The following is a 24,753-nucleotide window of genomic DNA, read 5'->3' as shown; positions in this document are numbered from 1 at the left end:
GGTTGTGCTGTGATGTCTCCGTGAGTGTTGGTAGTGCTCTTCTGTTCTTCCCAGGTTCACAGAATCACAGAATCACAGAATGGTGGGGGTTGGAAGGGACCTCTGTGGGTCATCTAGTCCAACCCCCCTGCCAAAGCAGGGTCACCTACAGCAGGCTGCACAGGACCTTGTCCAGGCGGGTCTTGAATATCTCCAGAGAAGGAGACTCCACAACCTCCCTGGGCAGCCTGTTCCAGTGCTCCGTCACCCTCAGAGGGAAGAAATTCTTCCTCATGTTCAGACGGAACTTCCTATGCTTCAATTTATGCCCATTGCCCCTTGTCCTGTTGCTGGGCACCACTGATAAGAATTTGGCCCCATCCTCCTGACACCCACCCTTGAGATATTTATAAGTATTTATTAGGTCCTCTCACAGCCTTCTCTTCTTCGAGCTGAACAAGCCCAGCAAGGGCTTGAAGTTCCTTCAATCTGTCACATTTACCAGGGCCAGGAGCTTGGTTGCTGTGAGCGCACCCCATCTGCTCAGAGGGCAGATAATTGTACAGATGATACCTGTGCATTAAGTGAATCAAGTAGCTTCCGCTCTCCTTCTGGTCTCATTAGATAGTTTGCTCCAAGCTTCTACAAAGGACATAGTTAATTAAGGGTAATTAATCTACCATTGCAGTGCCCAGCGCTCAAATGGAAAACAAACAGCTACCTTTTTATCATTCTCTCAGACCAGCTTTATACTGGATCCAGTTAAACATTGTTAAATCTGTGGATTTAATTCAAACTAGGAGTTTAAAGTGCCATGTTCAAGGATTTACTAAATTTTAGTCAACAAGGGCTTAAACTGAACCAGTTCTAAAACTATAATTTTGTTTTATCTAAGTACACTCTACCATGCTGGCAATGTTTTAAATGTAGCTGAAATTAAAACCTAATTGAACTGAGCAATCCCCACCCTGCCTTAAATTTAAATGTAATGCCCCCTTAAGGCTAGCTGATCTCTAGAATCCAAATTTACTCAATGTGTTTTGCTGCAGTGTTTGAAACCAGGCATCTCGGAAAAGCAGATTTTATTTTAAACAGTCTGTTGTTATTGCCTAGTATATACCATATGCTATATATCTGAACCTGGAGATGCCCAAACTTGAAAAAAATAGTGCATACAAGTTCTGATGTGTATGTAGATGCCTATTTAGTTAGTATGTACTTCGCTTAGAAGAGTATCGTCATTCATCTGGAGAGTGTCCTCCAGGTCTGTAAAGACAGAATGAGATCTGCAAGCCTCAATTTACCTGGGGAGCTGGAGTGATCACGGCCACCTTGCTAGATTTAAACACCATTGCTGTTTAAATCAGACCTCTGTCAGCATCTGATAGTCTCCTTAAATCTATGTGTGGGTATAAAACCATGAACACATCTCATGTCCTCAAGAGGAATATGAATCTTCTGAAAATGTGCTTCTTACAATTATGTTTTATGATCCTATTACCTTATGAGTGGTACACTACATAAGCTCAGCACCTTTGAAAATGGCATAATATATACTATCGACAGATGACATGAAACAACAGATTTGTCAGCACAGGTCTGTAAGGAGTATGGGCTGAAAAATAAAAGATGGATCTGTCAGTAAGGTAAATGGTTGATTCTCCTGAACAGGAATCCAAGTTTAAGGCCTGCTATATAATGCTTGACTGGCACTGCATGATCATCTGAGACATAATTATCCAGGAATGATTTTGATCTTATTAGTCAATTCCATTTTAGCAATCTGGAGATTATTTTCATACAATTTTCATTCGTGAGTTTCATGGATTTTTCAGACTTGGGGTGAACAAGCCACTTGATTCCCCTTGGTTTAATTTTTGATGTCCTCCAAATGTCTTTGCTATCACTGCAAGTCTTGTGTAGCTGTGACTGGCGGTTTCACCGTGGGATGTGGGGTGAGCCAGCCTGAGGAACTGGACTGTCCTATCCATGAATCATAGTTTACAGTACCAGTCTGAGCAGGAGCCGGTCATCAGCTATTGCTGGTATCTCTGCCATTGCCACTGACATCCCTTCGCCTTGCACACTTTTTCTTTTCAAAAATATGCCTTCCCTGTTCAAAAAGGTTGTGTCCTCTGGGATATTTGTGAATGAAATGGATCAGTTTTATTTCTAGAGGATGTATATCTCTTTACTTCCAGATTTAAGAAGTCCACTTATCTGATCGTGGAAAGCGCCTACCACCGTGGTACTGTGTACACATACACAAGGTGTTGTAGCAATGTGGAAGGGTTCTGCTCAGGAACCATGATCCCATTACTGTGAGTGTGATGTGGTAACACAGCCTCAGACTGCAGCAAGGGAAATCCTGGTAGGTTTAGGGAAAAAATCTCCACACTGAGAGTGGTCAAGCGCTGGAATAGGTGCCCGCTTGTGGCGATGCCTGTGTATGGTGCTGTGCTCTGTTACACTGTAAAGTAGGAGCAGTGGATTAAACCAAAAAGTATATCCTACACCTAAAGTACACGGCGTAGGTGCGGAGCAACGCTACTTTGACATGGCCTGTTGCAAAGCCTGCCTGGGAGTCCTGCGTGCTGCTTTGGAGCACATCCTCTGGGTAACACCCAAATATTGGCATCAGGGGTGATGAAGGTGACTCCGTACCAGCAAACGCTGGCATGTTGTTGTGGCAGAGGCAGGAGGTTGTTCAATACATAAGACAAAAATCTCTCTTCCCGCTCTCGGTTTCTTGGCTTTATGGACTGCTGCATGCGTAATCGGCTGCGTGTGCTTGGCGAATGGGAAGTTTCATGTTGGATGTATTTTGCAGTCTTATGCTAAGCCACAAGGTGGCACTGGAAGATTGTAATAATCCAGTGTAATTAAGCACACCTTCCCCCCCCACATCTTTGACAGAGAAAGCATGAATTTTTACAGTAAATGATGTAAACCATGGGAATTGGTTACTTCTCTTTCTTCTGATTTTTGGCTTCACTTGCCAGCAATTTTAAGTAAAGATTTCTCAAGAGTAAAATGGAAATGCATCTGTGCGCAGTATAGCTGTTGCAATGGCACAGCAAAGTAAAGTCGGTGAATTGACATCCCTCTGTTTTTAAACCTGTATTTATTAATACTGGTGATCCTGACAGCTGTCTCTCTTTTTGTAGCCAAGTATTCATACCTCAGGAGCAACTGCATGCGAAAGCAGGAATTTCATTTCCTCTGTAATTTCTTTGATATGTTGCCTGAAGCTTTCTCTTCCCTTGTAAAGTAAAGATGAAAACGTATTTCAGGTTTTCATCAAAGGTGAAAGTTCTTCCAAGATTTGTCCATTTCTAAAAAATATTTCACTATATTCTGGTCCAAAATATCTCACTTTGTTTTAATACCAAATCTATGCTTAGGTAAGGAAAAGCAGTAAATTATTGTATTGCTATTACAGGTGAAATTTGACACATTTTTACACGGTTTTACAATGTATATAGCTCTTTCCTATATTCTCACATTTCTTTTTCAGCCTCTAAATACTGAAAATACGGAAGCTGGTTCATAGTTGAGTAAAGTAACAAGATGCTGTCCATTTGAGTGGGCTGATGTCAGACTGAAGATTGTCTTTTACACTTGTGACTAAGAGAATCCCCTCTAGATAATAAAAAAATCAACCTTGTTGGGGACTTTTTAGCCCTAATCACTGTAGTTGCAATGTAAAATCATGATAATTTGAAATATATTTTAAAGATATTCCTTGCTGACCTTAACACCTGGCCATGCAAAATCATTTACTACAAAAGGGATTTAGACAAAACCTGTCTTTAAAGATTCTTGTCATTGCAAGAGGTATTCAGATAAGACTTCTCACAAAGGCTCAACTCCACCTCATTTTGAAGGAAGTCTCAAAACTTTCACTTATCTGAAGAGGAACAGACTGGCTGCCCATATTTACAGGTCTAAACCGTGAAAGGCAGAGTTGTTTCTGAGTTATGTCATTATGCAAGATAAAATATCCCCCTCACTCAGGTTCTGTGACTCACTGACCTCCCAGCAAAATCAGTGTGGTAGGTAGTTTACGAACCTGCCATGAAGAAAAAGCAAGCTGAAAGGGTACAGAGCTCCACGTATCGCATTGAAAACTGACCCAGGAGCCCGTTTCTTCTTAGCTACAGCCATTGGCAACAATATTTTGGCATGAAGAGGTCAGTGTCTGAGCTCAGCTCTCAGGCTGTTCTAACCGAGATCAACTGCTTCTTTAGAAGAGAGTAAGCTTCTGTTTGGACACCAGCGCTTCCAGTCATCCACCACCTGTACTTCCTTCCTGATGTCAGCAGAGCTCTGAGGCTCCTTACTGCAGTGTGTAAGAGCTGTAGCCTCAGCCTGGCTCCCCATGAGCATGTGAGTGTGTCGCAGAAGACCCAGCACCACTGTCCATCGGCCTTGCTCCAGCGTGTGTGGCACGAAACCCAAGGGATGGAGGGGGGTGTGGAAGGAGCTGGACTGCTCTGGCAGCAGGGAGAGGCCATCCGGTGGTGCAGCCTGCTGTCTGGCCCTGCCCGGCTTCTGCTGCGGCTGCTCCATAGAGCAGCAAGGAAATTCTGTCTGCAGGACTGTCGGCTTTTGCTGTTGAGCTTACGCAACCAATACAGTATGAAAAAGAAAAAATGGCAGAGGGAAACACACTAGGAGATACCCTTTCAGCGACAGTGGTGCTGTGTCAGGGAGTTTATTCCTGCTTACAGTGCAGTGAATGGAGAACAGTTGACTACGCTGCTTCAGAAGGTGCAGCTACATGGTGTTGTTTTGGCACATGTGATGTAGACCCAGGATGTCCTACTCTGCCAGGCTTTCAGGAAGAAGTTTTGCCGTTCTGTGTCGTTCTCCGTGGAGTGGTCTTCTGCCCTCAATACTCACAGTTTGTCCAGCTTTCTGGCCCAAGCCTTGAAGAAAAACGTGCTCCAAGGAGCCCAAGAGCAGCTGCTTCAACAGTGCCCTGGGCTGCGACATCCCTCCTTTCTCTTCCAGGACTTCCCAGGTTTCTTCCTTGCCATCACACAGAAAATGAAGACAACTGGCCCTGCAGATTCTCTCCCATATCAACTTCTACTTCAAGACAATTGAACTCTCTCTATTTAAGCTCTCTTGTACAAAGGCCTTCCCAGATGACATTATATACTTCGTGTTATTTTGCCATTAAAAACCATACACATATACACAGAGATTTTAATGAAACTTTTGTTATCAGGTTTTATTATCTCAACAAGTGTTGCTGTCAGCTAATAATCCCTAGAGTGACCATCATGAAGTATTCCAATAATTGGATTTTAATTAAGAAATTCACTTAGTCCTACACTATTTCTCAAATCTAATTATGTCTTCAGGAAACTCACCCAAGTCATGGTATTTTCTGGACAATGTACAGGCTCAGTATAGACTCCTTCCATTACTTTATTTATTTTTTTTTTCTTTTCTTACAGGTATTAGTAAAACTCTTCTATTTCCTGTATTGCCACTCTAGAAAATCTTAAAGATCTAATGGATGAAATAAATGTGGAATGAAAATACAAATTTCTATTATAAATATTATGTCAGAAAAGAAGCTGCCTGTGCAAAGGAGGTTAGAATGTTTTTTTACTTGTCATATTCATGATTTGAGATTTCTCTTCCCCTTGGATTTAAAGGCATTATTAATGAGGAAATCCTGTAGATAAACTTGGCTGTGAATTTTATTCACACAGAAAATAATTTCTGTCTCAAATAATCTCAAGTATTTTGGGAAAAATCCTGAGCGTATGTGTGCACATGGAGTGTCACCTGGATTAAGTCTAGTGAAGCCTGTAGGCTTGCTCATATTGATATTGCAGAAGCACTGAGCAAGCCAGACGCTGCTGTTTGTACATTACCTTTCAGTCTTCTTTGATGCTGAATGTCACATCTCACTCCAACATTGTGTAGTCCTCCTGACATAGCGACAGGAGACATAATTAAGAACACCGTGAATTCAAGGCATTTCTCTTGAAGTGGTTGGAGTATTCATGTATTTTTCCATATGAAATACAGAGTAACATCACTTTGTGGTATGTCTTTGACTGTAAGTAGGCAGAAATCAATGTAATAAAAATAAAAGTCTCACGGAGATATTTTTATATTTAGAAATATGAATGGTAAGTACAGTCATATTCTGACCTTGAAAGAATGGAAATAAAATGTGACGGGGGACTCTGTTTGTAGTATTTATACTAACCATAAAAATACTCTGTTCAAACATGAAGATTTCCTTGAAACAAAAGAAATCCATTTAAAATGTGAAGAGGGGAAGGGATAAGAAGAGAAGGTCTGATGATTTAATGGTTGGAAATACGAAGAACATCTCAGTAAGATTATTTACATGAGTGATATGAGGCATCTGGCCTGTACACTGTATAGTACAAATATAGAAAAGCTGTGGAGGCCATAATCTGTCACTGTAGTGCGTATGCAACTCCAGTTGAATTCAATAGTACTTCAACATGCATATAGATGAGATGATATTTGCTTATAGCGCAGGCTGATTTTTTATTTCAAGAGAGCCATTGTCAACATTTTAATATATCCTTTCAAGAGATGGGACAAAACTTCAATTGACTGTAACAGAGTCAAAATTCCCAAACGAGGCATTGGCTCTAACCCCGAAACACTGAGAAAAAAATTTATTAAGAGCAGACTGAAATAAGGTGGTTAAACTGGATTGTTTTTTCACCTTCTTAGACTTGATTCCACCCTTAATACTCTGGCCTACATTTGCTTTATTTGCTTTACTTGCTTTTTTGCCAAGCAGTATTTCCAAAATAAGACACATAGTCTGTAGAAATAGTATAATTACGATCTATTTACTGTTTTTATTTTGTATATAACTGTCCATGTTTAGGCAGGTTAGCTACATTGCGCAGTAAGTTTAGCACAGTCATTTGATATTTATCATTACTGCATTGTATGTGCTTCTAGTGCCTCGAGCAATTAAGCCATGTACCCATCTTCTGTTGGAACCTGTAGCAGTAATTAACCACTTGCGGTTGTCTTGGATTTTCTGCTTGTGACCCTTTCAGCTCTGCAAGCCAGGAAGCTATCTTCGCAGTAACAGGGAGGATGTCTAAAGGTTAGAATGTATTTCAAAGCTTTAGAAATAGTCCAATTCCATTTTAAAGTCTATTTAAAAGTCCGTTAGTAAAGCCAGAATTTGTGATTCTTTAAAACCTCTCTAGCTGACACTACCTTACTGGAGACCTTATTGCTAAGATTACAAACAGCATCCGAACGGTTGAAATTAACATTCACTTTAAAAAAAAATTTAATATTCCACTTAAGCTGCTGTACCAACATTACAGAATCAGATAAAAGTCAAAAGACTGTGTCCAAAAATCCTAAATGTCAGATTTTCATAAGCATTGCATTCCCTTTGAAAAAGTATCACATGTTCACAGCTGGAATACTTTGGAGCCTGCTTTTTCTTTTTTTTAATGAAAAAGATCAGTCCAGGCTTCTATATGCTCCTTGCTCCTTTCTTCTGGAGTGACAATGGCAGGAAGGAGCAGTCCAAATGGCATTTCTGAAGGAAAGCTCGGTTCCGCTGTAGTTATAGAGTTTGTCCCAGTGGCCTTTGGCTGAGGAGGTCAGCTGAAGAGCAAAGAAGCCCTCAGTGAAGCCAATGGGACTTTGGATGAGTCCCAACCTGACAGAAAACAGGTTCATCCATCCTTAAGAACTGTGCCTTGAGAGCCTGCTGACAACTCAAGTAGATACCACACAGACTGAGCTGTTCGTAGAAGACTTTGCAAAATTTACAGTAGGACGAAGTTTTAGTGGGCTGAAGTAAAGAGACAGGCCATGCTTGCGATTCCAACGGAGGCGGGAGTTCCTCCACAGTGCTCCCCTAAATGAGATATAAGGATCTGGATGAGAAAGACTGGGAAGACCTTCTTCTACTTGACCAGCGGAAGGAATAATTCTTGTCCAAGGACTACTTCCTTGTTTTCTCCAATGTGAAGGCATTAATGATCAGACCTTGGAGAAGCGGAATCAAGTTACACAGACCACAGAGTTGGATTATTCCTGCTTGAGGAGGGGATCATTCCTTCTTGAAGAAATTTTATCTTCCTCAGGAACAAGACCCACTGAAATCTGCCAGACTTTGAGTTTGCTTGTCCTTCTCCGTATTAACCTGGCAATCTCATATCTAAGGTAAGAATAACCAAGTTGGGTCTAAATATGTAATAGCAGTTTATGGTAAAGATCAGCAGTACGCCCTACCCAGCTTATGGCAAGTTTGTCCTATGCGGAGAGAGCAACATCCATCCATCCATCCATCCATCCATCCATCCATCCATCCATCCATCCATCCATCCATCCATCCATCCATCCGTCCATCCGTCCGTCCGTCCGTCCGTCTGTCTGTCTGTCTACCTACCTACCTACCTACCTACCTACCTACCTACCTACCTACCTATCTCTAGATTGATTACTAAGCGTTGACAAAACTCCTCACTTTTGGGGAAGTAATAGCGGAAGAGACAGGAAGGAGGATGTTGAAAGGGGAAAGTCAGCTGTGATTTTTTGTCTGTTGCCATTTGAAGGAAGCAGTCCCTAGGCAGCTCTTGCCCGTGCTGTAATGCAGAGGCTGTCTGGAGGGGCAGGATGGCAGTGTGATTCCTCGCAGGCTGCACGCTTCCGTGCAAAGCTGTGACGTGAGCATCCCACATGTCAGGTAGAGGGATGGTGCTGGAGACATATGGAGGTGTCTGTCTTCCAGGTGTTTGGAGCAGAAATGGCCGTGGGGGAGGCTCTGGTGCAGCTCTTTCAAAAAGTACTCATTACCTTCCCCCTCCTTTCCCTTCTCCCCTTTTATTACGATGTTCCAAACTCAGACTGACCCCCAAGTTAAAATGGTATTTTATAGCTCGGTACTGAAGCCTCAGATTGCAGACGTTAATTACCAGGATGTGCTCTGAGGGAAGCAAGGATTTGGCCGGACAACTGAAGTCCTCTTTTTGTCTCTGGTTTCCCGCACCGTACAGCATGCTGGCTTGCTTCTTGGTTCCCCTTCGGGAGGTGATAAATCTCAGCTTTGGTGTCCAGGATGGGCATCTGGTGAGGCTACCCTGTGCTGCTGGTACCCTCCTCTTCACCCTGTCCCAATGTCAGACTGGCAATGACACGGTTTGAGGGATGAAGAAGAGAGAACAGTAGGACTCCTCGTAAAGAACAAGGAGACCAAGGTCGAGCATACCTTTGCCTTTGCGCAGCAGCTGGCGGGATTAGCCACAGCGCTGGGCAGGGATGAGCCTTCCAGCCTCCCTCCGAGGGGCTGCCCAGCGGCGGGCTCCTGCCTGCGGGGGAGACGCAGCCCTGTAGTCCCAGGGCTCGGCTCCGGCAGCCGCCACCCGGCTCTGCTCCGAGGTCCCGACACCTGGCTCCGCGGGCCCGGCAGCGCTGTCGCGACACGGGACACCCCCGAGGGAGGCGGAAGAACCGAAATGAAAGGAAAGAAGGAGGAAAGAGGTGCTCTCCCGGGCTCCTTCGGGACGCTGGGCGGACACCCGGCCGAGAGGGGGAAGAGGACGTGCCCCGGGCGGCGGCGCGGGCCGCGGGGCGGGCAGTGCGGGCAGCGCGGGCAGCGCGGGCAGGACACGCAGTCCGGGCAGCGCGGGCAGAGGCAGGCGGCAGCCCGGGCAGGGGGGGCAGGGCGGGCAGCGCGGGTCGCGCAGGCAGCGCGTGCAGGGAAAGCGGCACAGTCGGAGCAGGCGACAAAGCGGGCAGGGCGGGCAGGGCAACGCAGCTCGCGCCGCCCGGGGAGGGCTCTGATTCATCACCCCTTTCAGAGGAGAGGACGGGACGCCGCTAAACTCCCCTTTCTCCCTCCTCCCTTCCCCCCTCGCCCAGCAAGCCCCCCCCTCTCCTCCTCCCCCCCCCCCCCCTCCTCCGCTGCTCTTTCTCCCTCCCCGAGCAGTGAGGCTCGGACAGCGCTCGGCTCCGGCGCTTTGATTTTAAGATGATCGGCCAAGGTCTTTGCAGATAGATTTTATCTGAAGTTAAATAGCGGGCGCTCGCCGCTCCCTCGCCAATAAGTCATTTTTAATAGAGAGAAATCGCCCTGGACGCCCCGGAGCGCCGGTGCCGCCGCTCCCGCCCGCACCCCCCGGCCGAAGGCGAGCGGGCAGCCCCGGCAGCTCCCTCCTCCCGTAAGTGTCCTGCTCGGCGGCCGTGTGCGGAGAAGGGGAGGCGAGGGGGAGGGGGGAGAGCCCGCCGGCCGCCTCGCCGCCCTGGCAGCGCCTGATACTCGGCGGCGGCGGGACACCCCGGCGCGGAGCGCGGCCAGGAGATGCGCAGGGACGGTGGGCTGCGCCGCGGCGCTCGGACCCTCTAGGCTCACCCATGGAGCCCCGGCCGCCGTCGGATCCCCCCACGCCGTACGTATCTCCGCCGCGGCGGCGGGGCTGTCCGCGGGGCGCGGGGGCGGAGGGGGGCCGGGGATGGGGGTCCGCGCCCGTCGGGGTGGCCCCGAGGCGCGGTCCCGGCCCGGGGCGAGGCGCGGAGCGGCGCAGGGAGGCGGGCGCCGGCGGGGCTAGCAGAGCCTGCTCGGGGGTCCCGGAGGCGAAGCTGTTCGTTTCGGCTCTGAGCGCCCGGGAGCCGCGGGAGCCCCGGTCCAGGCGCCTCTCTCCCCCTTCTCCCTGCTCCGCTCTCCAGCGCGCTGCCGGGGCTCCGCGGGCAGCCCGGGCCGGGGGGGCGTGTGCAGGCAGGGCTGGCAGGGCAGGCAGGGCACGGCTGGCGGTGGCACCCCCGGGCCGTCCCAGCCCGCACCGCGGGGCTCCCCCGCCCCGCAAAAGGACCGAGAGCCGGGGAGCGCTGCCTACAGGCGCTCCGCAGCCAGCCCGGACCGTGCGATCACTTTGCTATGACGCCGGATTAACTAGATTTTAATCGGTTTTTTTGTTTCCCCCACCCCCGTCCACACACCCCACCTCCTCCTTCTCTCCCGCCCCCCCCACTCCCCCTTTCCCTACACACCTCTCTTCCCCCCTTGTCTCAAGCCTAACCTTGTCTTGTGGTCATGGGGTCTATAATTTCATTTTTGTCTAGGCTGGTGAGAGCTCTGCTTGTTCTGTAAAGTGGATGTCAGGTGGATCTATGTTCTGGAAGGAACAAAGAGGCAGCGAAGGCAGCGCGGGGGAAGTTTGAGCGGCGAGGATGCAGGCTGTGTACTGGTACGCGGTCCTTCTGCTGCAGCCCACCCTCTACCTGGTGAGTGCCCCCGGCCCCTCGCACGGGGAGCTGGGCGAGGGGGAGGGTACTGGCCCGGCGGAGAACGAACAAACTCACGGCAACTACCGGCGCCCCGCAGACAGCCTGCCCGATCCTGCCGGGGTCGGGCCGGGGCCGGGAGCCGCGGGGGTCGGCCGGGAGGGCTCGGCGGGGCGCGGGGCGGGAGGGGCAGACCCGTAACTTCCCCTTCGCCGGGCGGGAGCGGGGTCGCGGGATCCCGGGCCGGGTCCCCCGGTGCCGCCTCCCCGGCCGGGTCCCCCGGCTCCCGCTCTCGCCCAGCGGAGTTGCTTCGGCTGGAGGCGACTTCTTGCCCCCTGCTCCCTCCCGACGGCGGGGGGGAAGGGGACCCCGGCCCGCGTGCCACGGCGGGCGGCGCGGCGCGGGCGTGCAGGCGCTCGGTGGCGAGCACGGCTGGCGTTCTCCGCCTGAACTGTCGCGGACTTTCGTAGCAGATCTGCTTTGAGATTTACCGGGGCGACACGGGTAAGCAGCGGCGCTACCTGCTTTGACACGCACTTTATTCCCTCTGCGGTCACAAGGAGCAAAAACAAGGCGGGCTGCTGCTCCTTTGCAGCCCGCACCCTCGCTCGCCTGCGACGCGTTAGGCAGGCGGACGCTCGGCGGGAGCTCGACCCCGTGGCGGCGGGGGAAGGAAAAGCCCCTTCTGCAGGAGGGCGGCCCAGGGAAGCACCCCGGCGCCCGGGCCGGGGGAGGCTCCGGCTGCGGCTGCGGTTCGGGCTGCGGCTGCGGTTCGGGATCCGGCTCCGCTGCCGCCGGGCGCTGCGTGCGCGGCCGCTCCCTGCGCTGGCGCTGGCGTGCCGCCTGGGGGCGCTGCGGGGCAGCGCGGCGCGGCGGAGAGCGGAGCAGCCAATCCCGAGCGGATCCGGGCCGGGGGCGGGGGCAGGCCGGGCCGCGCGCTGCTCCCGCGCCCGCGCAGCGCCCAGCGGGGACGCGCAGCGCCCGGAGTCGGGGTCGCGCCCGCCCCGTCCCGTCCCGTCCCGTCCCGTCCCGTCCCGTCCCGTCCCCCGCCGCGGGTCCTGCCTGGAGGCCCCTGCCCTCACCGGGCCGTGCCACGTCTGCCGCGGGCGTCTGTCCTCCCCGCGAGTTTTATAGCTGGAGGGGGGGGGGGGGGGGGGGGGAAGCGGGGAGAACAGCGCGTGGCAAATAATCTATCAAAAAGCCGGAGCGAGATCGATACGTCGTGTTAAATTTTAAATGTGTTTGCTGGCAGTTAAACTGCTCTCGACTCATTACAACAACAGTGCTGGATTTATTCTAATGCGCTGCAGTCTGAACAACAAGCGCATTAATTCTCCTTTAATTGTAAACTGGGAGCATTTGAAAACCATTCAGTGTGCAAATTATGCTGATTCAATTACCGTTTAGTTACAGACTTCATTACCTGAATGCTTTCCCTTTCTTTTTTTTTTTTTTTTCTTTCTTTCCGAGGGCTTGGCATTACAGAGTAAAGGAGACGATTTTCCCGTTTCCCTCGAAACAATGCGAAATGTGCAACAGAAAATAAAAACGGGAGCAAAGGGCAAGCGAGGGGGAGGGGACGCGCTCTTCGGCCGGGCTGTGTCTTCTGCCAAAACACTCGGGGGGGCATGATCCAAAGGATTTCCCCGTCTAACCCCATTCTTCTTTCTGAGTCGACACCTCCAGGTTTACGCCGATCTCTCCCTGCTCTCTGTACACGGGGAGTGACGCTGAAAGTTTGCGTTAGGCCGTCGCGGGATGATAAACAGTTTATTAGCAGCGAGGCGTGAAGTTTTGATTAAAGCCGCAACGCCGTGCCACGAACCAGCGTTGTGCCCCTCCGCCTGTGCGCCGTCGCCATGGGTGGACCAGAGCAGCTTCAATTAGGAATTAAATTTTCAGTACTCAGCCTGTTGGGAAGGGCAAATGAAACGGCAGCACAACCAGCTTCCTATCGACTTTGTTAGAAAGTCCTTTCTGAGAGGGGTCAGTAGTATAGGGGAGCGGGAGAGTCGCCGGTGTCCCCTCCGCCCGAACAAGAGGGGTTCAGCGACAGAGAGCGGCCGCAGCCAGGCTGGGCTGCCGCGAAGTTACTCGTTTACAGACACTCGCTGCCTCGGAATTTCTCCTCACCCGGCAAAACACTGCTTTTTTTTTTTTTTTTTTTTTCCCCTCACTTCCCCCCCCCCCCCGCTGTTAAACCTCTTCCTAATGAAATCTTGGAGGGGAAAAAAAAAAAAAAAAGAGTGCTTCTGCTTTTCTCCTCCTGTTTAATAGAGCCACGTGCCATCCAGCCTTATTGCCTGAAATTTATAGAGGTCACGGCCGACCAGAACGAGCAGGAATTTTGTTGGGGTAGGGATGGTTCGCTGTGTTATGTTTATTGATAAGAACATTAGTTAGCCTCGGAGAGAGATGCTTTTTCTCCTTGTTTCAAGCTGCGCAGTGTGTTGAAAATGTTACATTTGATCTGCAGTGGAAGTGCATTTCCTTTGGCCTAAACGGATAACTTAGTACTTATTTGGTAGAATTAGGACTTAACCTTTAAAAGCTTGCAGTTATTTTGTTTCTTCAGATTTAGAGAGCTGCAGAAAGTGTTGAAACAGCTACACTCGGTCTTATTTACCACAAGACTCCGCCGCTGTTCTTTCGAAAGCATCTGAGTCCTGTTCTAACGGATAATGTTTTCTTAACTAACAGTGCTGTGCCGAGTTCCAAATCGTCATTAAAGAGGCACCTAAGTATTAAGAGAGAAAAAGCCACCCGGAGACGGTAGACTCTCTAAGGACACCAGGGTTTTACACCACTTCCTTACGGGAAACCTTCTCGCTTATTTCCTGCCCAGTTGCCGGTGAATTTCCAGTCCGACACCGCAGGACAAGAAAATGCCGGGCGCTTTCTTTCCATTTCTCTCTTTTTTTTCCCGGGTGAAGGCAGCGTCCTCCAAGAAGCGACCGCAAAACGCGCGGGCGGGCGGCCGGCAGAGGCGGCGAGGATCCTCACCGGTTGTTCCTCGGCGGGACGGGTCAAGCACGGCCCCGGAGGAGGAGGCAGCCCGTTCCCGTGCCGGCTGCGGAGGGGTCCCGCGGGACCGGGGGGCTGCGGCCGGTACCTCCCGGCGGCGGCGGGCGCCTGTCCCGGCCCCGGCAAACCGGGGGCCCCGGGCGGCCCAGCGCCTGGCAGGCTGCGGGGTTTTAACGGGCTCTGCCTCCGCGTGCTCTGAGGGGAACCCCCCCGCACGGCACAGCCGAGGAGCGGTAACACGCACCCGTTCGGCTGGGACCGCCCCGGCTTGGAGAGGCTTCGGCTGGCTCACCGCTTAGGCGCTCCTTACCCGGAGTAGCGGCGACGGAACTGGAACGAGTCGGCGTTTTGCGTTGGGGATCCCTCAGCCACCCCCTCTTCCCCCCCCCCCCCCCCCCGCCCCGGCTTGTCGCCTTTTCCCAGGAAAGCGTTTCTCCACCGCTGGGTTTGTGAGTCGGGATCCTCACCAGAGCGTTTTAACTCCGCGCAGAGTCTGAGCAGCGCCAGGGCGAATGAAGGGGGTGATTTTTCACACACACCCCCCCCCCCCCCCCCGAGGGATGCGAGCAGGTTGTTTCGCGGGGGGAGCTTCTCTGCGGGGCTCCCGGGGCACCCCGTTTTACCGGGCGGCGGCCCTGGCCGAGGGGCTTGGGAACAGGTTGCGAACCCCCACCCCGTGCCGGGCCGGGGTTTTACGGTCCGTTCCACGCCGTTGCTGTAGTTTGGAGGCCTTCCGACAGCCGAGCGGAGCTTTCCTGCGAAAATGTCGTGAATAATAGAGGTTTACAATTGTCCTCGGCGGTGGCACAGTTGGTACGGTGTTTTCCGAGGGGGTGAACAGGGGGTTAGTGGCTCCAGAGATTGTGTACATTTAATTTCTCTCTGTGTCGCACTGTTTGCGGTCATTTCACTGCAGCTAATGACAGCTATGAGGAACAGGAAGAGATATCATGTGCCGGCGGAGATAAGTTGACTTTTTTTTTTTTTAAATTATGCTTTGTTTTTAAAGATAGTTGCTGATTGTGTCCTGCTTTGTCGTGGGAGGAAAAAAAAACAACCCTCTATAGGCAGTGAAGATAAAAGAAAACAAAAAACAAAAGAGAGAAGGCATTGTCCTGTCATAATCACCACCCACAGTGTTTTCTCAGAGGCACTTGATGCTGAAAGCATTCGGGTATTGCTTTTTCCCCCCCCATATAAGCGGTTTCTTGCAATTTTCAATTTGACGTCGAAGGCGGGGAGGGGGGGAGAGCGCTTGGCGAGCAGGGAGAGAAGTGGCTTTTTGTGCAAGAGAGTTACGTAGCCTTGAGACGATCCCGCTCCCACTTTCTAAAGGAGTTTGAGAGACGCTTTCGCGGTGGTGTAGGGGGAATAATTACCTTTCGGGAGGTAAGGCACGGGAACAGCAACCGGACTCGGATCTCGTGTAAGGGAAACAAACTCACCTGCGCTCTAGGTTGGGTTGTTTTTTTTTTTTTTTTTTTAATTGTTTTTTTTTTTTTTTTCTTTTGTTTGAGCGGAGGATGGTGCAATCTTTTCGGGGCTTCCTTCCTTTCTAACCATCAGGGACCTGTGCTGGGAGTTTGAGAAGGGGTTTCCCCGCACTGAAATTTCTTTTTCCTAGTGCTTAGGACACACTATTTTCATTTCTTAAATCGCTGGAGAAAGCAGTCTGGAACCGATTTCACCTTTTAGGAAGGCACCTGAATATAATCCAGTGTCCCTGCCTCTCTTTGCCTAGCCAAATCTTCCAAGTCGATACCTAGAGGTATCCGTTTTAAGCTCTTTAATATTTCCCTGCATCTCTAAACCGCCATTTTAATTAACAAAAAGCCAATTTCCCAGTCGTCTTGGAAAGTGCGGTGAAGCAGGTTAAGAAACCAATTGCTCGGACTAGCCAGCACTTGGAGAAAATGAATGTATGAGCCATCCTTCCCTCCCTAGGATTGGCTTTTGTTCTCCCGACTGGGCTTGGGCGAAGTATGCTGTGATTTATCTGGTAGTTTAACTCCCAACTCACTCTTCTTGTAAGTCAGCATTAAACCACCTCCTGGGTGCTCTGTAAATACAGCTTTAGCATTTTTTTTCATGCAGCAGATTGACATGTTGACGATTCTGCTTTAAGGAACGTGACAATAAAGTGGAAAACCAAAGGCTGGCAAGCACTTCATCAAGGATAAAAAGGTTCTGGTGTAAGGATGTCACTCAATTTATTGTGAAAGTCGAATGAATTACGTTTAATGAAAGTGCTCCCCAGATGAATATTACCAGCAATTTCCTGAGTTGGCTCTGTCAGATTGATATGAGGAAATGCCAACCCATATCAAAAAAGATCTCCAATCTCAATTACTATGCAAGCTTTCGAAGAGCTCCTTTTTATTGATATGATATATATTGGCGGATTGTCAATGCTGTGGAAACTGCTTTCTGTTCATCAGGATAGCATGTTTTCTAGTTTGTTATTTAACCCTACGTTTTTCTGGCCGTTGTTTAAACTTCTGCGAGTGCCCCTCTTTTGGAGGGGAAACAGCCTCTCATCCTCTTTTCCCTTTCCATGACCTAGAGAGACCAAGGTTGTGTGTCTGGCAGAGAGCAGGGACGATGCTCACTGCAGAAAGTTTGTTCAGCCTGGATGGACAAAGCCGAAGGTCAAGAGAAATAACTCGGCTGAGACAATGGCGTTGGATCCCCTCATTTTCAGTGTATTTTTAGGTCATAATCCAGACCACGGCAATATTTGTTACCTAGCAATCCCAATGTTTCCGCCCTTTCTTCCTCAATCCTCTAGGGCTTCTTTGGGCAAATTAGAAATTCACTAAGCCCGAGAAGAGAGAGAAAAGCTCTTATGTCGCCTCATCTACATAAGAATTGACTTTGCGAGAGAGGCTTTTCTGTTCTATTTAAACTACTATGACACCGGTCGCTGCTTAGGAATACAGCTTCTTTTCCCAGAATCCATCTTGCTGGGCTGCTTTGTGATTAAAGGAGGGATTCTTCTACCACTTCTCCCTTCTGTTTCATTTTTGAAATCGAAGAGGAGAGAGAAAGATACGGTATTGAAGCACAACTGCGAGGTGCTCGGAACTCTGCAGCAGGACGGGGACACGGGCACCTTCAAGCGTGGAGCTGCAGTCCTTGCATGCAGCATTAAAGCAGAAGCAGAAGGAGCTTGTCCTTATCTCATGCCGGGTTAGTTTGGGTTCCGATTTTCCTGTTCGTTACTGGATCCGCGTCTAAAACTTTCTTCAGTGCACGATTAGTATAATTTTTTTTTTTTAAGTGTGTTTTTCCCCCTCTGCCGAAGATGCTTCGAGCCGCGGGAGGCCAGCGCAAGCTCTACCGGGAGAGCGGACAAGGATTTGCAGACGGACCGGGACCAGGCCGGCCCCGAGGCTCCCCGCTCCGCCGCCGCCGCCCCGCGCCCCGCCGCCGGCCCCCCCCGACAGCACCTTGGAGAGCTCCCGGGTCGGGCGGGCGGTGGCGCCAGCACCGCGGACAGCGCCCGGCCCCGCCCCGCGGGATGCGCCGCCGGCCGGCCCTCGGGAGCGACTCTGGCACAGGCGCCCTGCCCCAGGCTGCTCAGACCTCACCCGAAACCCGCTGTGGGCTTGGGGTTCGTCTGCCTGCGCTAGTTTTCCTGAAGGAAGGAGCAGATGGGAGAACAAGCAGATCGACGTAATTACCATTGCTGCTGACTGGCTTGCTTTGAATGGCGGAGCAGCCGCTTTGTTTTCTGGGGAAAAGCTGACCAGAAGGGCAATATACGAGTGTGTAGGAGAACATGGATGGGATTTTGGATTTGATCGTCTAAGGTCACTGGCAGGATGACTCTGGGGATCAGGAAGGTTGTTCTGGGATGCTCGGGTTTGTCTCATTCCATGCCAGGACCACAGCGTCCTCTCCTTTAGGAGTGAGATCAGAGACGTCCAAGAGCATCAGAGTCAAAATGGGCTGTGGGACACGGCTGACACTGAGGTGTGAGAACAGGGAGTGACTAATTAATAATGACACTTCCCATCCTGTGTGTCGTGGCAGAAGTGGCTCTCGGATAGCTGATGCCATTTTTGTGGCAGTGGCACTGTAAGACACCTGTGAGGGGCAGTCAGATCTCACTCGCTACGCTTGTTTGTGTCCTGGCAGCCAGTGCTCGGGGTATCTCCCAGCTCCGTCCCTGTTTTCAAGAGGAGATAATCTCAGGAAGTGTCTCCACTCCTCTAAATCCCCACTTGCTATCGACAGAGTTATCCTCTAGAAGTCTACTGCCTGAAAAGCACTTGTCAATGAAACACTGACTTTTGACAAGGCAGATGTAAGTGGATGACTGATGGATAGTCCTTCAATAAAGGAATGTGATGGGAATTGACTGGGCTGAGAGGAAAAACAACCACAATCCCCACCAACCCTCCAGACAAAGAGATAAGCCATTTATTCCTGATCCATATTCTCCCATGAATATCAGTAACAGTTGTGATGCTTTTGCTAGACGTGAACATTTTCCAGACTCTTTTGATTACACCATGTCCCCATGCGTGGTATCTGAAAACTGTATTGTCTGCTTCAGAGACACTGCTTTTATGTTCCAAATGCCACCCTCATTAATGTCAGTGTCTTGCAGTCCAACTAGTGACAAATGTCTCAGGGACGTTCATCTGCCTTGCACGCTGCATCCATCTCTCCAGGTGCTCTGTCTTTTCCTCTCCAAGGAGTGGTTTAGTAATGTTTTCTTCCTTGCCCCCTGAGTTTGCTGTGAAATGATTTCTCCACTAGCTGGTCTCTGTCCTGTCCGTTTATATGTTATTTTTGCCAGCGCCCTCTGGGGTATCACGTCTCCTGTTAATCTGTTTCATCACTTCAATGACAGGTTGACCAATGCATGGAGAGATAATCTGCTCTTTCCACATCCGCAGATTGTTGAAGGAGGAGAAATTAGGCTGTTTTGCTTTCTGGGACCCTAACAAATGATAATGATACTAGTGCCTTATTTTCCTAAAATTTCATTTTCTAATCCAGGCTTGATGCAAAAGCAAAAGCTAAAGAATGAAGAGCCTGATTGTTTCTTTTTGTGCGTAGCCCAGTTGTTTCCAATTGTCTGTGCTTGTTCTGTTTTTTTGTTGAACTTTTGAAAAACTAATAAGGAAAATATGCCTATGTTATTTCTTTGTAGATTTCCTTGAACATTGGTGATAGCTGGACAGGATGCCTAGGCTCAGCAGACTTCTTTTAGCAGCAGAGCTGACAGCCAAAATAATACCAGGAAAGAAGTGATCTAGTAGACTCAGTTCTTGGAACCACTCGTAATTAAATTTTTTTTTTTAATATGTATAAAAGTTATATTAAATTTGTATTATTTATTTAGAAAGAAAATGAAAGAGTCACTTAAAATCTAACTAATACAACATCCTCAGTTGAAAAAAAAGAAGACGCTACGTACCTTCTTAGTTAGAACATCAGATGCTTTGATCCAGAAATCCCTAAACTCAGTGATGATTTCTACCAATTCTAGTAGTTTTGGATCTGGCCCTATGAGTAATGTGCTTCTCCCTGATACTGCGTACCTATGTCAGAAATAACATAAATGACACTAATAGTGATTAGTGACTAGCATGTCTTATGCTTCTGCCCATCTCACCCTCTCACATGTCAGCCCTGCATTATATGGCAGTGAATTTTCACCTGGCATAGTATTTCCTGCATTTGTCTTACAGGTGCATGTAAGCACTAGATAAAAACAAAAAGAAAAAAGAAGACACATTCTAGCCATATATTGAGAGTAGTGTTAAAAAACAAAGGCTCCTATAAGGCTTGATCCTGCAGTGTTATACAAGATAGGATTCCTGTGTAAACCAATGGTTTACTCATGCAAGGAGGACAGATTCTGTCTCCTGCTGAAGACGAAGTAGACCATTTGTATCACTGAGGATTGTGTGTCATTATTCAGATGCCACTTCAATTTGAAAGTGTAATTGGCAGCTCTTAAAAAAACTTAACTAGTGGCGTTTCTGTTATGGATAGTTCAGACCATCTGTACCATAATATTTATCTGCACACTCATTTTTATAAGCCGTTCTTGATTGAACTTTAGAAAAACAATTCTTCTGCTAGGACATTTTGTCAAGAAATGTTGTCATAGCCCTTCAGGTATATAAAACTGTTTGTATAAAATTAATGGACTGTTTTTTATATTTACAATCTCATCCAAAGCTTTTGAGGTCTCGCAAAAGAAGTTAAGGACTTAAAATAGGAATAATATTAAAGCTGTGTCCTCATGGGTGTTGCACAGTCAATAGCAATATTGTAAAATATTGGTCTGTTTAAAATCAGAATCTTAGTCTGTAATTTGACTCTAATTTAGAGTAATTTCTGTTGTTACTTTCTGCAGCTACTCTGTATCGCATACAGAGGTTTTTCTTAATGTTTATGTGGGGAACGCTTTACACTTGAGAAGATTTTGTAAGCAATATTGCTAGGTAAAACACAGCAATAATACTGTACCTTTATGGAGGACAATTGCTGAGTGAATAGATCTTTAAAGAGCAAGGAAATAAGAAGGAGTATAAATAGAGAGACGTGACACAGAAGATGTGCATAATAAATAGTACATCAAAACCTCCACCGTTAAAAAAGACGGGCTCCGTCCTACTGCCTTCAGGTGTAATGGATATTACCTTAACAATGCCTACAATTTTATATTCCCACTTATTTCCTCTCCCTGCTTCCAAAACAATCCCATTTGCTTGAATGGCTTGCTTGTAGTACATGACAGAGTAGTACATGTTGCAAACAGAGATGCAAGAGTATGACCATTTAGAAACATTGCTCTATAATACTTGAATTATAAAACATTGGGATTTTTAGCAGTTACTTGCACAAAGGATATCCTGAACTTCAGTGGAGCCACTTCTGTGAGTAGTCACTTGGAGTCAGTAAGGAACATCATTGTCTGGCCTTGATAAAGGGGCTCTGTGTGAATCGTCTGCTGTATCTTCAGCTTCTTTCTACTGGACTAAAAGATGGTACCGCTTGCTGTGTATCTCCTCACTCTATGGGCAGCTCTGCTGGCTCTGCTAGCACTAGTCATTGGAATAAAACACTACCCCACAAAACTATAAATATATCAGAATGTAGCTTGTGTTTGCATCTTAAGTGCACAGAATGTTTGCTAGCTAGAGGAGAGTGTGAGTCTTCAAAAAGTTACTGGGTAGATTAGCAGACTGTAATATTATGGTTTAGTCTTTCAGTGTAATGCAATCCAAATGAATATGGAAATGTGTGACTAAGTACCTTAGAGGAGGTGCAAGTACTGCTTTTATTCTTCACAATTTATAGAATATTCTCAAAATGTGGGCTTGTAGCAGACGCTTTAGAGTAGATCCCAATTGTAGCTACTTTTTAGCAGCAAAATACAAGCTTAACAAGTCAGGAGACTTGCTGTACACATATGCTTCAGCGCTTTACTGAACTAGGACCATCAGAAAGTGAATCCAGTATGGTTTTTGCATTTCAGTTTTTAGGATATAAAATTTTCTTCTTCTGTGCCAGAAAACATCACACATCTGTATCTTTATAAAAGTTAAGTAGTAATATTTTTGCCAAGAACTTGCTGAATTTACCTCTGTGCTACTTAGGATCTAGTCCAGCATTGTGCTTACAACCAAGCATTACACTACCTGCCATTCCTTACCCTAAACTTGTTTTATTTGTTATTATTGGATAATAATTAATCAAATAATAAAAAATATCCATTAATTATTGGATAATATTTTTGCTTAATCCTGAGTCTTTGGAATCATGATCTGTGACTTATTCTGAATGCTGATTGAGCTTCTGAAGAAATAGTCTGCAAAATATCTTTATCTTTGAAATGAAACCAAAGTTAAGCTTTTCAAATAGATCATTGATTTGTCCTTTTTTTTTTTTTTTGTAAGTATCAGGCATCACTACTTACTGTTTTCTAGAATTACAAAGAGATTCAAATGGTGGCGTATCTGAGAAATCCGTGTGTAGCCTGTACGCAGTATTATATCTGTGGCCTAGGTTTGAAGTCTAACTGCTACTGATGTACATTTTTTTGCAGACTACTGCAGATTTTTTTTTCCTTTCAGAAAAAAATATGTAGTTGAATGACGACCAAGTAAGGCAAAAAATGTACCTTTATTTGTTCTTCAGCAAGAAACTTTTACGTTGATTCAAGACCATTCAGACTCATGAGAACTTTATCATTGATTTCTCTGGGTATAAAATGGTGTCCTTAGCTTGGTAAATATTTCTGTTTTTGTAAGGTAGTTGGGAATGATATTTCACTACATTTTAGCTTGATTTACTTTGTGTGAATTGGCTGTTCATAGCTAGTACAGGAAGGAAGAAGTAAGCATTTCTAATAAATGTGGAAGAATATGTCTATGTGGCTATGTGGTACTCATAGCCTTCGGTCCGAGCAACTTAGTGTCATGTGAAGTTAAAAAGAGCTGCGTGGGCTCTATACACTTGTGTTTCTAGCATTATTTCTGTCATTGTGGTATGTTTTAGTAAATTTACCAAGAAGAATGTTGTCCTGTCTTTGGTCTGCCATGAAATGCCTCCTTTAAATCCAAATCCTTTTGTTCTCTGGCAGAATGGCTCAATGGCTACTGTAGTCCTTCATCTAGAGTAATGACCACATGATTTGTCCCTAAACTTTTATGTTTTGTTTTATCCAAGTGACACAGTGTTAGTGATCTAAGTCCGGCAAAAAAAAAAAAAAAGAATTTGTGCTGCCAGCTGTTACAGGTGGATGATTTGCTTTAGCTCAACAGGTGGAGCTGTGACTTCGCTAACCTGTTGATTCAGGCTAAAATTCAGCTAGCTGGGCAGGTTCCTGACTCAATTATGTTCACGTATTTCACGTTCCCTAAGTTTGCACCTACATTTCCATTGCTCTTGAAAAGTTTTTGACCTCCTGACCTGTGCAACACTTCAGATAACTGAAGGCATGTGTACTCACGTATTTGTCAGGAAATGTTGTTTCACTGGTGGCAATGTGATGGTTCTAGGGGCCCACTATGGAAGTTTTTTCTATATCTCAACAGTGCATATTAACAGAGAAATTAGACAGAGTCTAAAATGGTATTTCCACTTAGTCCCCTTTGACTATGGTCCACTTGCACAATTGATTTAAGATTAGTCCCTGAATGCTAGGAATTTTCTAGGCCCTGCCTTTTTGCTTACCTCAAAGACTGTAGAAATGTTTGGAATCATGATCTCTTTGTCATGTTTAAAAAAGGCTACTTACAGTGGATGTATGTTAATAACTTTTGTAAGAATAGTGAACTCATTGCTTGTACACCCATAATTCTCATTTCATAGACTACTTGCATCTCCTGTGGGCTGTGGTCCATATTGCCCTTTTATCCTTGCTTTAGCTGCAGCTGATCATGTGGTGGTTGGAGTAATGGATGAAGGATCATTCTGTGTTGGGAAAATATATCACAGAAAAACAGGGGAGTGGCTTGAAATGAGTTGGGGTAATAGGACAGGGATCTCCTATAAAAGTTCTTGCTCCTCAGAAACTTTCAGTTCCCCTGTATTCTCATCCTTTTAAATTAATTTTTCAACATACATCTGTATAAACTTGATTTGTCTGATGAATGTTTAGAGGACCATTGTTTCCACATGGATTTGTGCATCCCTTGGTAAGTCATCGATTCAAACACAATACTAGATGTTCACTAATCACATCAGAAGTGTTCCTGATACTACACTTAAAGTGGCAAAGTCAATAAGGGGAGCAAAGACAATACCAACTGAGGATTTCAAGTACCACCATCTCCAGTAAAGAAACAATCATTGTGATTAGACAGAGCAAAGAGCTCCCAAACAAACTCCAGACTAAAATATGCTGAAAGCATTCACTGAATGCTTATTAATAAAAAAAGCAGAAGTCAAAGTGGGAGCAGCTATTTCATGAACAGACCTGTAGGGTAAATGAATCAAATAAATTGTTTGCTATTAATAATGTGACCAGCTAGAGTCAAATTCCAATAAATATGCCCACTGGGGATGGAAAATCTACCCAACTGAAATTACACTGATAAATTTATCCTAGTATCCAATGCCTTCTGAGTATGCATTTAGGAAACAAATGCTGTCACAGAGATAGCCTGACAGAAAATGGACTCAACTATTTTTTTAAATTGAGACAGTTCTCTTTGACAGTGGAAGTAATTTTCAAGTTACTTAGGGATGTTTAGTGTGTCACTGCTTAGGTAGAGAATTCTTAGCAGAAATGCCAGCATAAAAGAGACCTCCAATAGTTCTGAAAAGAAACTTGAGGTTCTGCTCTTTTGTTTGTTTTCATGATAAGTAAACACGATAGGGGAGCTACCTTTTTTAAAAATCACATGGTTTGACCTGCTTAGTACCTAAGTAATGTTTGCTATGGTCACCTCTACTTTTGCTAGAGGGCTTGTTGGGAACGGTAGGGAATGCATGTTATTAGCCCTCATGCCT

At 47.1% G+C, this 24,753-nt stretch overlaps 1 protein-coding gene across 3 annotated transcripts in view; it reads left to right on the top strand.

Moving 5' to 3' along the window:
* The first annotated feature begins 9,266 nt into the window (after window positions 1-9,266).
* Window positions 9,267-24,753, top strand: part of NXPH1 (neurexophilin 1) — a 151,053-nt gene continuing 135,566 nt past the window's right edge. The window contains exons 1-2 of one of the 3 annotated variants that reach the window (XM_075419268.1): window positions 9,267-9,504; window positions 11,083-11,244. In XM_075419268.1, the coding sequence (XP_075275383.1) occupies window positions 11,191-11,244 (54 nt within the window). In that variant the 5' untranslated portion in view covers window positions 9,267-9,504; window positions 11,083-11,190. The other 2 variants (XM_075419265.1, XM_075419267.1) reach the window with 2 other exon arrangements.

This window comes from Opisthocomus hoazin, chromosome 4 (assembly GCF_030867145.1).
Source record: "Opisthocomus hoazin isolate bOpiHoa1 chromosome 4, bOpiHoa1.hap1, whole genome shotgun sequence".
In the NCBI taxonomy this organism is placed as follows: Eukaryota; Metazoa; Chordata; class Aves; order Opisthocomiformes; family Opisthocomidae; genus Opisthocomus; species Opisthocomus hoazin.
The sequence above is the reverse complement of the archived record's forward strand: the minus strand, read 5'-3'. Positions and strand labels throughout refer to the sequence as shown.